General features: G+C 40.7%; 1 protein-coding gene across 1 annotated transcript in view; it reads left to right on the forward strand.

Moving 5' to 3' along the window:
- GAREM1 (GRB2 associated regulator of MAPK1 subtype 1) overlaps window positions 1-17,838 on the forward strand; it is a 99,216-nt gene that overhangs the window by 59,112 nt on the left and 22,266 nt on the right. Inside the window, exon 3 of the mRNA XM_032692051.1 lies at window positions 16,204-16,334. Coding sequence (XP_032547942.1) covers window positions 16,204-16,334 — 131 coding nt within the window. The remainder of the gene's footprint in view (window positions 1-16,203; window positions 16,335-17,838) is intronic.

A 17,838-nucleotide genomic window follows, 5' to 3' on the forward strand; every position in this document is an offset into this window, starting at 1 on the left:
GGCATCCTTTCTGTGGACATCAAAGCTCTGGGAAGGTGTCTCAGAATAATTCTGTTGCAGAAAAGAGAAGTAGCTCTAAAACTTCAGATCTGTATGAGGGACAGAAAAGTCCAACCAAGTTTCTGAATACAGAACTCTTGTGTACACTCAGTGAAATAAGTTTTCAGAGAAAGTTCAAGATCCTTTGGAAAGAGGCTGTTGAAAAAAATGGGAAAGCAAGTTGCTAACGTAAGGTAAAATACAGATGGAATATGCAGGCTTGCATTCTTCCTTCAAAAAAGCCCTTTTTATTGGTGTAACAACTTCATAAAATTACACCTACAGCAACCATTTTTGGAGATAAATCGCTATTTATGTGGTTCTTAGTTCGGATGTTGTTCAGGTGATAAGAGCTGGAGCACTGAGTGTTGCCCAGATCCTCATGATGGGCAGGTTTCTGAAGGTCACCATGTTTCATGTTGCTCAGTGGCAGCAGGTGACAGGTGAGGAAGGTGGCAGATGAGCTGATCCAGCTCATTTCTTTGTCTTTACATGTGCAGTCTTTCTGCAAGGTTTTCTCAAGGAGACAGCCAAAACTATTGAGATAGCACTACACCATGGGAGAAATTGTTTTAGGAGGGCTGAGACCTTAGTTATTTGTAGTCCTAAAGGAAGAAAATGAAGACACTTTAGGATATACTTTTTAGGGAAAAAAAATTGATTATTCTTGCATTTCCCTCTTACCTTTACCTGTGAAGAAAGAGTTATTGTATTCTAAGATTTTTAGTATTTCGAGGTTGAACTCTCTATGAAATGGCTAAATCAGATGACCCAACTCTTGTTCTTTTTCCCTCACATCTTTCCATCAACGCTGCTTGAGTTTGGCCATGGAGGTGGAATCGGATTTCATGAGGGAAATAAAAATCTCATTTTCAGGCAGATGTTGGATATCAAAACCAGACATGTTAAAAAGCTTGATCTGATGAGCTATGCATATGGTTTAATTTTTCAGTAGAAAATGTAATTAAATTGTTTGGTTTTCCTGGATTAGCCCACAGTGCTTAATGCTATAATCTTGCACGAAGATCTCAAGTGTGTGGTTTTGATATTTCTGGTATATGTAAGTTTTTTTTTTTGCGAAGGATTGGTATCTGGCTCAATATATTTATGAATTAACCTTCCTCTTTTAATAATTGTTAGAATGGTGTGCTATGTGGTCATAGATAAATTCATCCTCTGTTGTTACTCTGGGAAGAATGATTTTTAACTTTCATTTCTGTACTAATACTGTGAGGCTTTTTTTTAATGGTAGAAGAAAAAAACATTTTGTGTGGGATAGATATCTTTACTGTACATTTCATACATTTACTGTGAAATTTGGGTCATATTGATTCCTGGATGTGCCCCTTCCTAGAGGAGAATCACAGAAGATAATTTTAAACATACTCTTTTGCTTGCTTTTCCTTTTCTTCCGAGGGAAATAATTGTGGGTGAGGGAGATGGGAAGCACAGAGGAATTGGCACTGATGCCGTGGAATGTTGGTGCTAAAAAAATCTCCGGAGCAGTTAATTAGGGGTGAGATAAGGAAAGGGTTTGTTGTGCCAAGGCAATAGATGTTATGACACCCGCTGTGCCCAAGATGTTACGTTTTATAATACCATCCATCCAATCCCAAATGTGTCCACCCTGTGGCCTTTACTCTGGACCGCCCCGGGTCCACCCCCTGGGAATTGGGGCTGGGGGCCTTTTGGGACCCTCTCTTCATCTATCTTCATCTTCTTCAGAGCACAAAGGGAACATAGTCACCTAATTCTTGACTCCGTTTTGTTATTCAGGCCCTGATATGCTGTTCTCTAAACAGTCTAGGCCTTGCCTTGACAAGAGACTAAACATTTCTACTGGATTCAGGGGTAGGAGTGATATAGGGTGCATAGAATGGGGTAAGAGGGTTAAGGAATGTGTAAACTAAGGGTGCTACAGGGAAAGGGACAAGGGAGTGAGGGTTGCTGCTTTTAAAATCTACTTATAAAATTTATAAGGCTTGCATATATTAGAAAAATAAAAAAGCCATTAGGGGCTTAAGGCATCAGCACACATGATGTTTGCTTGGGAAAAAGCGAGTAAAATATAAAGGGCCATACTAAGCTTCCGGCTCTGCATGAAGATGTGCACAGGCTTCAGGGATCAGCTGCCTGCAAGGCCCAAGACTTTCCCTAGAAAACCTGGAAGTGAGGCACGTAAGGTCTGCCCACATGCCACCATGGATGTGTAAGATCACAGCATGCACTGCCTTGCCTGTTTAACAATAGCAGGGACAGAGCAGCAGATCAGAATGTGATGGCAACCAAGTTCTGTGTGCTGGGAATCCCTGGAAGGCATCCTGTGCTGCTGAGGATGAAACCTGGTGCTGCCATGTCTGCCTTACTGCTGTCAGGCATGCTGGTTCAAGGAAGCAGAAGTGTGTGATGTGACACTTATATGTGTTCATTCTGTTTGGATGTAGGACTCGTCTACTCTACTGTGGAAAATGAAAAATAGCCACCTTTTTACTATAGTGCAGATGTTTGTCGCTTCGTGGTATTTGGCTACTTTAGGGTTCGTTTAATGTGGATCAGATGGAAAGCGTGCAGAGTGTTTTTCTGACTCCTGTCCAAGAAAAATCTTGGGTCAGCTGGCATACAGCTTTCTTAGAGTTGGCTCAACTGAGTCTTCCTAGAGCTGCAGCTGAGTCTTCCTAGAGCTTGCCTGGTCAGCCGTGAGGAGCCTGCAGCAGGCAGGAGTACAACTCTGGGGTATCCTATGGTGAAAGGTAACACGTAGATAAGATGTAAAGTAACTTATAGCTATTTAGACTCCCAGCCACTTGGGCAGTTCAGACTATAGAGTGGCTGGGGAGGCCAAAATACTACGTACTCAAAGCATAGAGAGTGACAGCAAGAAAGAAAGGTGAATTGCCCACTTTGTTATCCCTCAACCAGAGAGCCCCCCGCAGGCAAAAAGACATAGATTGTAAAATGAATTATCTCTGGCTTCGCTGTGACTGTTGGCCACAGTCTTTCCAGTGGTTTAACTGAATGTGTTTTGTACTGATTTATCTGAGCAGGTATTGAAACTGCATGTTGATAAGCCTGGTAGCTGCGTTGCCATGTGTCTGGGCAGAGTCAGCTGTGCCTGTGGCTGCTTTCTGTGAACGTAGCACCTGCTGTTGGTCAAGCTTACTGGTGGTCAACACCTTCACTTTCAGTGGCAAAGCTTTGGTGGGATGGACACTTGGTCCCCTCGAGACAACTCGGCACGGTAGAAGGAGGTGGCAGACTGAAGGGCTAAAAGAAGTGTTGGGGTACCTGCTTCCCTGGGGCAGGTGACCCTCCTCCAAGTGATCTTCTGCAGCAGGGCGATGACTGTGCCACTGTGTGTCTGTGGAGGTTTGCTGGGTGTGAGGCCATGTGTGCTGTTGGGTTTTGCTTCTGCTGGGTATGTAGTAATGCAGTTGAAAAAGGAAGAAAAGGACTTTTTTTTAGGAAAATTGTGCTTCGAAGGAGCATAATTCATGTCATTTCAAATGCAGGGTTTTAAACTGTGTCTTTCCTCTCTGCTTCCCATGTTCAGCAATCTCAACTGAAATAGTAGTTCTCCTGAAAGGAACATTAGGCTGTTGGGAAAACTTTTCCAATACTTTGTAATAACTCTAGCAAAGACTGATCTAATGATGGGTTTTGGTTTTGAGTTGCTTTTAGCTTGGGATTGCCCAGTTTTTCTGATCTCTAAGCACCATCTGTCTCTCTTTCCAAATATCTACAGTAACCAATTCTAATTGTCTGAAACCCTAGTATCCTTTTTTCCCACCCATGAGCTCTTCATAACCTTAAGTGTGCTAAGACAAACTACCCAGTATTGATTTAGTTCATTATTCAAGGAATAACTTTTTTTTTTAACCAAAGTATTAATAATATTTTTCCTAACTCCAGCAATAGATTTAAGATCACCTTATTTTACGACTAAAGTTCTTCTACAGAGATTTAAAGCACAGAATTCCTCTGGAATATTTGCAACTGCTAATATTAGCTTGTGTACTTAGAAATCAGCGTGTAATAACATATCTCATGATAATCTAGCAGCTGGGGAAGTCCATGTGCATTCAAAGACAAATAGGCAGCCAGCTACTCTGATAATTACCACTTCACAGCCCTTTTTCTGTGAAAGGCTACTAAGTGAAATTGGTGCAAAAATGCCTTTCACTGGGAGATGCCCCAAACCAATATTAGTGAGAAGTTTTCACTAGAAACACGTATAGGATAAAATATTCAACAGTACAACTCTTTAACTCATGAATTTTCATTTAGATGGAGAAAACAAAGTCTCGTAAGTGGTGATATAAAAACACTGTCGAAATTAAACCACCCCATGTGTAGTCTGTAGCATTTATTTTCTGTCGAGCTGTTTTAGGCTATGCTGGCTGCCTCTACAAACTGGTTTCATTTGGCTCTCAGCAAGCTGGCAGGCATCTTACAAGAGGGGAAAATTGGCTGGGCATTCTGTTTCCTTATACCTTTTGGATTCAGCCAAGATAAGTTGAACTGCCAGGGAGATCTTTAGATGGTACCCACCTTATTTAAGGTAGTGAAACAAAATATGTGTGATGGAATGTGTTCAAGAGAACTGAGGCAGATGCATATCTTGCTTAGATCTACATTTTAGATTTATCATCTCTGTTGCCGTCTTGAGTAGCAGTGAAAATTAAATGAAGTGGCAGTGCTGAAGCAATGTGCTCTTACTCATCATCTCTATTCACCCACCTTTTCAGCTCATCTCTTTCCTTTTTTTCCTTTTCTTTTTTTTTCCTGGTGACACTTTAGCACATGCTGTGAACATATGCCAAAAAGCTCATTCTTAAAAGCTACCTTCATTCATCTTGAGCTGTTATCGAGAGCTCTGTCTGCTTCGTGGATAAATTGCACAACGCTGAATCAATGTCCTCTTGTACTGGAAACCAGACAGATGATTCTGACAAACTCTGTTGCGTTCATGGAGAGTGAGTGAAGAGATGGCTTACCTCATGCAGAATGAGAGTATCAAAACACCTTCTGCTTCTCGACTGAGGCGATGGTACAAACGTGACTGCTGATCCTAAACCAAAAAAAATTAAAAATGTTTGCTTGCTGCAAGTTACTTTGTATGCTTGATAGATATTCCAGTTTTATGGATGACAGTTTTTGGAGCATAAGCTACTATGTGTATTTCATCAAGGTGATTTTCATATCATGTATTCTTTTGGCTCTATACGTGTTTTAAGATCTCCTTAATGTAATTTTAGCTGTAGCATGAATGTACTTAAAGTTGAATACACTCCTTGACAGGAAATCTCAGATGAATAAACCATATCTATTGTGTAATTAAGGAGTTTCTTTGGAAATTGGCTTCATTTCAGTTTTAAAAATGTTGTTTAATTTGTTCCAAAAGTAAAGTGAACTAGTTCTTCAGAACTTGCTCATGATTGCTGGTGATTAGAGCTATAATAAATTGAATTCCTTCCTAATAAATTGTGTTTCTTCCTAATTTAAACACTTTGTAAATCCATAAACTAAGCTACAGTCTGCATTGACAGGCATTTACAATACAAAATGGTAATACCTTTCCAAAGAAAATTGTCTTTTTAATTACATAGAATAACAGCAATTTTCCATTGCAGATACACAAATGTTGGGAACTATTTGAGCAACAAGTTCTCCAGTAATGTGAGTACAATACTTCAGTAGATTTGTTGAGGGAGAGAGAAAAAGGGGAAAAAATGTAGGCTCTGCTAGAAACCACATATATATTCAGCAAGCAAATGAGATACGAGCTTTGAAACAATCAGCTGCTCTATAATGCACAGACAGTCTTTCAGGATACCAAGCGCAAGCTCCAAAGTCTCTACACATTGATAAAAATGTCTAACTGAATGAAATAAGTTTATTCTGTCTCATGTAAAGCCTTCTTAAGCTACTGAGAACTGACTGAGCTGCTGACTCAGCCATTGTTCCTGTTTTTTACAACTCCTCCCATTCAGTTAATTAAAAAACCTGTTCCTGAGCAGGAAACAAAAGCAGTTTTTATACTGAATTGATCTATGTGCATTTTAAAGATTTCTGCTCCCTGAATGCACTTTTTCTTTAGCTTTGTTTACTGCAGCCCAAGTGCCTACCAGGGGCAGTACTGTGGATGTGACTGTCCTCCTTGGGTGGAGGACACACCGTCCTACACTTAGGCTGGGGCGTGTTGAGCATGGGACGGGTCAGAACCTGAAAGGCACAAAAGACTGCTCAGTGAGCAAGAAGGCAGTGAATGGTGCTGAAGTGAGGCCATAGAAATCAGGATACTAATGTGGGTGTAGCAGGAGGAAAAAGATCTGTTAGCAAAAGAGCAGAAAGCATAAAGGGTGGTGGGTTTATGATTGAAGAAAGTGTCGTTGCACTGTGGCAGAGACACTAAGAGCCTGAGTTTTGGTGAGTGTGGACTTTGAAGCTTTTGCAAAATAAAAGGTGTTACTCAGTAAGGCAAAGTTAATGATTAAGCTCAGAGGTTGCTGCTGTTATTTTAGCAAAAGTTCTGATTTGCTAAGAAATAGAAGAATGTGTATGAAGTTGTTTGGAAAAACTACTTTCATTCTGCCAAATTTATTTCTTAAGAGATGGATGCAACTTTTTGGGTTTGGTATCTGAGGTAAATCCACAACTCACTCATGATTAGAAACTCTTCAGTCCATGTTGTGGTCAAAAATGTACTTCTGCATATCTTAAATTTCTCCCTATAATTGCAATCTCTCCGGTCTTTTAATCAACAAAGTGAAATAATATGATTCAGAGCAGTCCTGGCACAGAGGTTGTAACATGCTAGTTTCTAAATTGCAGAAGTTGTCTTTCTTCAATACAATTAAATTTTGGTCCTCTAAAATGATTAGCCCTCTTTCCAAACTCACCTATTCCTCTAAGAATGAAGCCTCTTCTATCTGTCAGTGTAAGATTTTTCTGTTGCCACAGGTGAACAGGATTTCCTTTATGAATGCTGTCTGGTTTTATCTTAACCTCAAATAAATATCATTTTACTTGCATCCACAGGTAATGAGGAGATTAAGCTACTCTCTGTAAGTGCAGGTTATGTTTAAAATACTTTTTATCAGTGCAAAAAATCCTCTTCATCTTTTTGAAAAAAATTTAGGCAATGGCATTAGAAGAATCTGTTCCACTAGAGCTGCACTGAACTCAGGTCCTTAAATATTGCTGTCCTTAGAAAATACTCCAGTTTCTTTCATTGACACTTCAGTTGCAGAAGCAGCTGAAGTTCACTGTTTAGCAACCAAGGTGGGGAGAGTGAAAGGGAAAAAAAGTTTCATTCTGTGTGGTTTTCCCATGAGGGGGCATCTGCTGAAGCAGGGAAAGGATGGCATTGGGTTTGTGTACTCATTAGGTACTTGAAGTCATGCAGAGTATGGACTACAACTACAACGTTGCTGGTGGGGGCATCAGCCCACACAGAACAGATTTGTATTACTGTGTTTTCTTCAAACTATTAGTCGCAAGTTTTATTTTGAAACAAAAAAATGGGATTTTGCTCTGTCAGCACTGAAGAGGAAATCTTACACATTCATAATTTCTACTAAAATCAGTGTTAATGAGATGAGTAACCCATGGTATAAAGGCAGAATATTTGGATGCAGCGGTGATATAAAATCCCAGCACGCTTCGCTAACCTTTAACAGGTATTCTAATGTGTTCTGTTTGAGCCTGCTTGGAACTAGTAATATTAATTTCAAATGTTAACCAGGAGTTACCCTGTTACTCTCATCTTGACTTTCTTCTGTGCTTTAATTAAATGTTAATCTATGGTAGACAACAGTGTTCTTTTAACGAATGTATGTATTGGGATGAGTGTGTACTGATGATGTGGGAGGAGATCACCTACTTAAGAATAGATCCAAAGGCAGATTAAGTCTGTGTTGCTTCTTATTTTTATAGGCATGTGATGTCTTTCACTGAAATAGGAAAGTCTACTTGGGCTGACACTCACCAGGAGAGCATGCCATCCTCCTGTGCATGTCCTTATATTCACACTCTTCAACAGGAAACTTACAACAGCTTTTGTTAATAGTAATTAGGAAAGCCAGATGGCATGGTAGTCATCAGAGTCCTCTGCATGGTCAACTGCATGTGTGAACTAACATGCTGCCTATGGAACATATTCTTCATGTTTGTTGGAAGCACATGGGAAAGGAATAAAATTATGCTAATTACAAGTTAGATCGATGATAACCCAGTAAGTTAAATCTAGTTAACTTACAGTCCAGACACTCAAAACATGTGACCCTGTAAAATGGAACATTTCATTGCGGTAATCTTGTATTTGTGATGATAATAACTTATGAAACAAAGGTTAGAGGTTAGGCTTGTTTACCCTGTCTGTCTTTTTACATCATCTGTAACCTGAAAGTCCCTCTCATGCAATATCTGTGAGTTAAATCTGCTTTAAACTATTATCAGTCACCATTTGAAATGATTTTTCTTTGTTATGCCGCCAACAGAATCAATTTTTTTTTTGTTATGCTACTTAAAAATCATAAAAGTAAGATAAGAGAAAAGAGAATGCTAGGCTGTACCATCCCCTTTGCTTTGCCAGCATAGGATTAGAGGTTTTGATTAGCAAGCATTGCATTGCTGTGTGGGAAACCTGGTTGGATTCCCTTCCTTGATCTCTGAGTTGATGTCTATGCGTACGCACAGGTGATGTGTCAGTGGGCTGATGCTTCAACATGTCTCTCCAGGTTGTGATGCCTGACTCATTCTATCTTGGTTGAATGGGTGTTTGTGCCGCAAACAGAGTGAGGAATAAAGGCATTTAAGGCTTCAAAATCTTCATAATACTTCTGAGAAGTAAAACTATTCATTCTGAAGGGCTCCTTCCCCATGAAATGTTGCACAATCTCTACTGACTGAATGTGCCTTTGTGCCTTGCCCTCTGCTTTGCAGTGCCATAAATTTAGCTCCAGTACACTTGATTAATTCTGCTTGTATCATGTTTACTTAGATATGGCTCTGGTTCATATTCTATCTGGTTTTTTAATACATTCCCAAACTTTCCAGAAATTTGGGTATGAACTGGGACACGGGTCCTCTTCTTCACCCCATTCTCAAGAAAAAAATATTGACAGGCAGGTCTTATAAAACAGTAGGAATATTTCAGTTTCTTTAACAGCTATTTCAAGGTGATTATGCTATAAGAATCAATTGTAGCATTTCTAGTTTGGGGCCCAGTTATCTGTTGGAAGCTGTGTACCAGAGATACACTTGTGTATTTTCCTGTTGTGTTCTCCACCCTTTTCCTGTATGTTTTCAGCAGGCTATAATATGAAAATAAACAAAGAAATTCTTAGGAATAACTGAAAAATGTCCCTCTCTGCCCCGAAACCGTTTTTTGCATTACTCTCAGATGCTATCAGTGTGGCAGATAAGGATGAACCTGTGCCTCTGGGTTATCTTGCTCTTTTTTTGACTGATGGAATGAACTTAGCATAGCACTGCATCTGTGTTAGTTTAGTGCCAGGTCCCAACCTTAGGTAAAATCAGTATCTCCTTCAATGGAGAGCCCAGGGGTGACAGAGCGTGTGATTCTCTTTCCTGTCTTCTCTGTGGGCAGTGGAGCTTAGAGCCTGTCTGCACTAGTTCATTTGTGGACTGCTGTCTGCTCCTGCTGTTAAAAACAGCCCTCTGTAATTCCATTTACACTTGCAGTTTCTCTCTGTGATGAGTCTTTTCCCTCTGCAGTGGGGACCTACCTGCTCTGCTGCTCCAGAGGACCTGAGTGTGCCAGTTGTCTTCTCTCCTCTGGAGAGCTGTGGACAAATGCTCAGTTTCGACAAGCTGGAAGATGGCAAAAGTGAAGCAAGGCGTTTATTTCCCAGTCATCATCACTTTTGCATGTCTGCCAAACCATTTCACATTTACTTAGTGATAGAACCCTGAAAGAGCTTCAGTATTAATTCTACACCTTGGTTCCAGTTAGTCACGTAATAGCTGTATCAATGATGTGGCAGGTTCTTCTTTTGTTCTTCCTTTTCTGAGGTCTAGACAACTACAGCCACTGCTGAGCTGCAAAATGCCACGTGTAGGTTCTATGCAAAGACATAATGGCAAATGTCAGTTTAAATAAAAAGTTGATTTTTTAAAAAATTGCAGGTATGCTGGAGTGTTATGATTATGTCTTAATCTATTATTTTAGAGTCTTTGATTTGCCATGCTCATTCATGACTGCCTTCTCTAAGGATTAGGTAGGGTCGAAATAGTTGATGGGCTGGCAGGTGAGCCCATGAACTGAGTTTCCACTGAGGCAAATTTATGTCTGCATTAGACATTGAGGACAGTTGTGTACACAATCAGATAAAGTGTATATGGGTCCTTGTGAGAATCACTACTTTGCAACTCATGCGTCTCCCTGGTATCTTGCAAGCCACTGCTCTGTGTCCTTCATTGTTGTCTTATTTATGCTTTTGGCTTGCACTCTTCAACTCTTCCCATTTATATCAAGTAATTTGCTCTCAGTTTTATGGACAGGAATGCTGAAAAATGTAGGCAAAAATTCTTTTCCCAGAACAATGTTATTCTGGCAGGTAGAGCCTTTCCTTTTCGAGTCAGCTCTGCTGTTCTTTGAAATACTAAAATGCAGTCAGCAGTCAATAAATATGAAACATAAACCTCTGCAGTACTTTTGGTACCCTGCTGTGCCGTCTGCACATTCTTGGGAAGTGCTGGGCTTTGCATACAGTCTCACATAGAGAGATGTGAGACTTAGTAAATAATCAAAGCTGCTGAAAGACAATAGAGCTCCTGCCTCCTCGGAGAAACGTTTAACAGCTAACGCAATTGAGCAGATGTTTCACTGACCTTCCATGTTTCCTACTGAAGACATGCTTTTTTTTTTTAATGGAATTTCTTTTTCCAGATTTTCTTTTTGGTACATGAGCATAAACATGCTCTTATCCTTTTATATCAATGAAAACTTGACTGTTTGTTCAGCCTGTGAACCCTTGCCATAGATAAGAACTGCCTGGGCCTAGGCACAGTGCAGACACTGTACGGAATGAATGTTTCTGTTTTGGAAGCATTCTGGACTGTTGGAAACTGCTGTGCTGTTTGATGGTAAGGGGTAAATCATGGTGAGAACCAGAGCATCTTACATTACAGAAATAACCTGTATAAGATGGCTTGGAGTTATGAATGTGTGTAAGCCTACAAGAACCTGAGCAGTGGAAGCAGCGGAAGCTGGAATAGAAAGAGCTGGTTAATGCCCCTGCTCACAGACATTACAAGGCCAACCTCTGGCAAGAGGGAAGATGGACTGATCTTCGTACTCCTAGTGGGTTTTAATAAACGCCTTCATAAACTGGAGAATAAGCCCTGGTTTAGGTTCTTCCCTGCCTTTTTAGCTTTCCAGACTCATTTCCAGCAGTAGTGGATTTATTGTCTTTGCTGTAAGTACCTTCACAGAGAAATAAGAATTCATAATCTACAGACATAATATATACTAGGATGAAACTGTTCCAATACTGTGCCTGCCAGAGGCCAGACAGAAAGATAAAGAGATAGAAACCTTGCAGGAGTTTTTAATTTCTCCCTTGCGTTTGGCTGCAAGGGAAAAGCCACACCTGCTCAGTGGACCATGCAGGTATTTGATCTTTCTGAACCTTCACTGATTTGCTACAGAAACATTTCATTATTCTTTTCATGCTAATGAGGGGGAGAGAGGGCTGAACTTCTATAAAAGTATAGTTTGGGCTTTATATTTTCTTTATTTTTTTGTTAAATTCCTCATTAACACACAATTAAATTGGCCTGTGGTTTGTTCAAGCTTGCTGTCAGTTCTGTAAAGGCTCCCAATGAAATCGTGCCTCTTGTAAAGTGCCATAAAATTCCACTTCAACTTGCAGTCAAGCCAGACTTATGTCCATTAAACTTGTATTTCAGCTGTGCTGTCTTTTTCCTTTATGGCGACTTGAATAGAGACCAGGGAGAAACATAGTAAGAAATTGTCTCCTTACTCTCCATTAGTTAGTTACTTGACATCTGGCTCAAATGTGTATTGTAGTCTCCTCTTCAGCCCTTCTTTTTCTCCTTCTAATACTTCTACCATGAGGAAATAAATTTTAAAAAACTCTTTATAGGAAATCTCAAGTTATAAACCCGTCTTTTTCAAGGAAGGGGCATTTTAACTTCTAGCCCTGACAGCTTCCATACACAGCATACTTCTTGATTTCGTAACAGGCAGAGATTAATGCTGCCCTTCTATTATATGCTTTGGGATCTGTGTGTACTCCTCTGTCGTCAACCTCCTCGTGAACTGCTGCTTATTAACAGTGAAGGCACAGACGTCTTTGTGTTTGTGAGGCTCAGCTGAAGGACGGGAAGGATGGCACAGATAGCAACATAGACAGTTCTGAGCATCGCTTTGTACCGAAGCAAAGCTCCAGCTGATGAGTTTTTTCTATTATCTTTTTTTGCAGGAACATGTGTAATTGTACAATAGAGAGCAGACTCCGCTCCCGGTTGCACACAGCCTTAAGTATTTGTTCTGTGCTGAGGAATTTGGGACTTTTTTTGTAGAACTTCGGGTTGCAAGGAGTAACTGGCCTTTTCTTGCCACCAGATTGACTGTTGTTAAATACATAACAGTCACAGAAAAATAGTATTATTATGCTTCTGAACAGAGTAGCTAGAGAACCTAGAATTAAAGACCACTGTCTCATTCAAAGGACTGGATGGATATCATTCATATCATGTATTACTGCTCACTGTGTTGTTTTCCTTCCTTGTTCATGTGAATTTGTGCTTTGTTACTGGGTCAAACTCAGTTCCCACTCTAAAGTGAGAATTCTCAATTTCTTTCTGAACTATTATCACTACAGTATATCACAGTTTCAAAAAAATACGTAGCTTCCATGCAGTGTCATATTCAACTCCGTTCTGTACATAGGGGGGGAGTGTTAAATCAGAAGAAATCTCAGTGGGTTTAAGTCTGCTGAGGTGATTTAAAATTGCTGTGGTTTGGGCTTTTTTTCTTTGAGGAACTTAAAGTATGGCATGTCGTTATAAATTGTAATCACAGATTGCTTCAAATAGTAACCACAGCTAGGGATCCTACAAATCAGACTGCTGGATCCCAAACTGGGCAATCAGTTAGGGTTGCATCTCAGTGGCTGTGTTGGTAGTCAAAGAGGATAGCAATTGAGAAGTAGGCAGGAGAGAGCAACAGCCTCAGGTCAACCCATGGTGAACAAACACTCTGTGACAACTTCTGTTAAATTTAAGAACATCTTGCTCTTAATGACTATCTGTGAAATAGAGTTACTGGCTCTGCACTCTAGAGTAGTGGTTTTTCTGAGCTGTCAAATGCTCCCTGATGCAACTCATAGTCCCTGCTGCTGCATGATGTCCTGGCACGTCCTGACTCCACGTAGGAGGAGGTCTGACTTCACCCAGCTCCCCCCGCCATTCCTGAGTTTCCTTTGCAGGAAAGCAAGGTGCCTGCACAGGAAAGGATCTGTACAGCTGGGGAATGCATCTTCCTCTTGGTTAGGCTGTGGCTGACAGGGAAATCCTGAAACGAGGACTTGCATGGTCTGTATGGCAGACTGGGGATTTAAAAGCACAGTTCTCTCTCCAGCTCTCCATGTCCATGCCTTGGTATCAATCACAACACACTTTCCAATATCAGTTATCTGAGCACCTCCCTGCTAATTGTTCAGATTGCCCTAGCCCAGAGGTGTTGGCTGCCTGGCCCCTCCATTGCTTTGCACCAAAGAGGCTCAGAGCTGGCAGGCTGAGAAATTCAGCTTTAGTATGCTGGCATGTTTCTTTTGAGTATGTGAAGCATTTTACCAAATGCTTGTCTGCTGTCAGGTTTCCTGTTGCTACCCATAGTGTCTGCCAGGTGTAGCTTTATCACTCCTAAAATTTGTACTCTTAATCCCAGAGGTACTGTAAATTCTGGAAGAAGAGTTTGTCGAGGTGAGAGGTTATGTCTACTATGAAAGTTACCTTCAGTAATTAAACTGGCAATTAAACAAATTTACAAGGAAGAAAACCTCTGGAACTCCTAAGCCCAAAGACACCCCTTCCCTGCTTTAGGCATCCTTGAGCCATGAGTTCCTCCTAAAGCTGTGGAGGAGACTCTGGGTGGTATCGCTAATTGTGCTTAAAATCCATCCTTACACAGCTGTCATTTACTCCTGTCTAAGGCAGAATGTTGCACAAGGCAGACCTTTGGTCTGGCCTGAAGGAGCCATTCCTGTAGTCAGCTGCATTGCTGTATTACACTATGGGAAGGGCTTCAGTGGGTCAGACCAAAGGTCCTGCTGCTTCTACTCTGGTGTTGGTCTTCAAAGTACATGAATTGTGTGTGAATTGTGAGTGACTGGGCATTGAAATGGGCTGCCCAGGGAGGTAGTAGAGTCACCGTCCCTGGAGGTGTTTAAGACAAGACTGGATGTGGCACTTAGTGCCATGGTCTAGTTGACAAGGTGGTGTTGGGTCAAACGTTGGACTCAATGATCTCAGAGGTCTTTTCCAACATAGTTGGTTCTGCAATTGTCTTGATTGAACTTCAAATCAACCATGTGTGGTGAAGGTTATTAAAACATTTACAAAATACAGTCTTGCAGTGAGAAGTACTGGTATCTATAATTACCCTGCTAATAATACTTCCAAGTTACTGTGGTCACTTTAGAAAGACAAAACATATGGAAGGGTATAAAAGGAAGTCTTCTGCCTTACAAGTTGATATTTAGACTTGCAACCACAGTGCTCGAGCATACTGATTAGAAGGGTGTGCCTCTGGCAGCAGAGTGCTGGGGTTGGGCGCAGGAGCTGAGCCTCTTGCTCTTGCACCTCTCCTGGCGTGTGTGGGTGGGTGCACATGTGTGCACACACCTGGCAGGGTGGCGGAACTCATCTTTCTCGTGGGGCGTCAGGGCTCACTGAGTTTGCATTTGTTTCCTCCTCTGCTGTTAGGTGGCCTGAAATAGTTCAGTGTGGGTGAATTCTCTGAATGTGTCGTTGAAGTCTCAAGCCTGATGGGATGTAAAGGGGCAGCAGGGTGTTGTGCACAAGAATGCTGAAGGAGTGGAAAAATATTTCTGTAGGTGGCTGACATCCTCATGTATTGACTGTATTTTAATGAAGCTGAGCACTGTTTGGGAACAATAATCCAGTGGCTGCATGCATTTTACTCCGTCTTTTTCTCATTTTCTGCAGTTGTTTCCTATGTCAAGTCTTGCTGAGACCAGCCTTTAACTTAGTAGTAGTTAACATTTCTAAATTTGGAAAGATCACTCCACTGATTTTAAGTCACACAAACAGTAAACATATCTGTCTAAGCTTTTGTTATCTCTGTATTTATAAAATAAAGCTTTTAAACTTTTAGTTCATAGTGCTCAGAGGTGATTGATGCACCTGGCTGTCCCTGGCAGGTCTGCCCGAGGTGGCTCCCTCCACGTTACTTCTTGCCTTTTACAAGACTTAGAAAATAGCCAAGGTTGTCATGCTGGGGGGAGATAAAGTCAGTAAGAAACACTTCTTTCTTATGCTCTTCTGAAGGCAACCATCTTCAAAAGGGTTTTAAATGTGTATGGCTTAATATCTTATGTTAGCTAAAGGTCTCAAAGGGCTTAGTTTATGATTAAGGAAAGTTAGATGATATTCTACTCTTAGGGAAGCCTGGGGGGGAAAGGGTTTTAGCCTAGCATTTTAATAGCTGTTTGATGATGCTAAAAACAACCCCCAAGCCCTTATGTTTGTTGTTTTGGAGGTTTGTACTAATAGGTGTGTTTTCTTTCTGTAAAACTTTTAATATTAAGGGCCAAAAAGTGCTATCTGTGCAGATGCTATGACACTGAATTATGTACACAAACACAAATCCCGCCATGGTTATTTACTATTTCTAGAGAGAATGTGATAAAATGGTCTTTTTAAATTTAACTTTGACTGCCACACGTTCTTTTCATTCCAACCTGGTGAAATTGGGTGTCTTTCATGGCAGGTTCAGGAGAATCTCTGTAATCTTTCGTCTTCTTGTTTGGTTGCTAATAACCGGAAAAACTGACAGAGCGAAACACTGATGAAGTTGAGCCAGCAGTTGCCACAGTGACAGTTGTCCAATATAAATATCTTATAATTCTTCTGTTTATCATCTGTTTTCAGGGCAGTTTAAGCTGCTGGAACAAGACCGAGATATTAAGGAGCCAGTGCAGTATTTTAACAGTGTGGAGGAGGTGGCTAAAGCATTTCCTGAACGAGTTTACGTCATGGAGGAAATAACATTCAACGTTAAGGTAGTCCCTGAATAAATATTTGTCCCTGTCTAAATGATTAACTGTTACAACTTTTATATACATGGCAAGTGAGCAACGGTGCTGTGTGGGAAGTGTGATTTTTGAGACAAACGAGCCTTTAGTGTTCTACATTCGGTGATGGTGCTCTTTGGGATCATTTATGCAGTCTTAAACCAACATGTCCTCTAAGGGCTCTCCTGCCCCATGGCACTTTGGGGAGCAGTCCTGATGATCCATTCAATAATTCATTTAATTAGGATGCTCCTGCCAGATTTTAAACAAATGTTGTTTGTTACCCCCTTTCACCTCCCCCTCCAGCAGTCTGAATTTCATTCTCTGCTAAGCAGCAGCTGCTCAAATCCCTGTCTAGAAAACCTTATTCTCAGAGAGCGCACAGGATGAAATGGTGGGGTTGCTTGTCTCAAAATTACTTCAGCTAAATGACATTGTGAATAAAACAAAACAAAAAAAAAAAACAACAACAATTAAAAAAAAGGCACACTTGTTCTCTGTGTGCATGTGTGTTTGTTTGCATGTGCACGCCTCTTGGGCTCATCAAAAGGTCACTGATCCCATGAGATGGCTTACTATCACCAAACACACTGCAGTGGCATGAAACAACGAAGACAGAACTTGTTCTTCCTTGTCCTGCCTATATGTGTGACACTACACAGGGTAGGTCAGCTCTGCCATAAGAACAGAGTGATCTTCAGGCTCGTCTGGTTTGCTTGAGTTGATACATCTCCTCAGACTGGTAGAAGAGCATCCTAGAGCTAGAGTGCACTGGTGTAGATCCACATTGTGTACTCTACAGGGCACACTGGCTGACACTGCTGGTGCAAAACCAGTGCACAGTTTCCTGGTCCCATGTGTAGCAAGATGGGGTTTGTATAAAAACCTTTTAATGGCTTTTTCTCTTTCTTGCGCTGTTACAGATGGGGGACACCAGCTAGTTCACAAATTTTGATAGTTATTGAAGACTGCTGTAAGTGCAAGAGCTCATTGTTTAATTTATTTAGTGACACAGACTCACATCTTTCAAGACAGCAGGTTGTTTTCATTTGTGCTGTCCATTAACCTGAACGTGTAAAAGAGGCTTTCATGAATGAAGGCTACATGAGAAAGTCAGAACACTTTTGTATCTTCAGGATGTAGTTGGGCAATTGAGGTAACAAGAAAATTTCATTTCTGCCCAGAAAAATCAGTGTGACCTTGGGACTGCTAGTCTTCTCCGCTGCTGTGCTGTTATTTCTTGTTTGATCAATGAGCGAATCAAGGGAGTGGCACAGTAAAATGTGCAGCTTTAATTTTCTAGGAAGAAAAGTATTTGTCTACAGGCTTGTTTAAATGTAAAATGCCATATCTTGAGTTTAATATGAGTGTTTTTAAAACTCTTTGTCATATTTAGCAAACTGAGAAATAAGCATAGCTTACTGTTAGATACCAAATCCATTTTTAAAAGGTTTTATAGTGATACTCCTTAATGTAAATAACAGTAGTAATA

This window comes from Chiroxiphia lanceolata, chromosome 1 (genome assembly GCF_009829145.1).
Source record: "Chiroxiphia lanceolata isolate bChiLan1 chromosome 1, bChiLan1.pri, whole genome shotgun sequence".
NCBI lineage: Eukaryota > Metazoa > Chordata > Aves > Passeriformes > Pipridae > Chiroxiphia > Chiroxiphia lanceolata.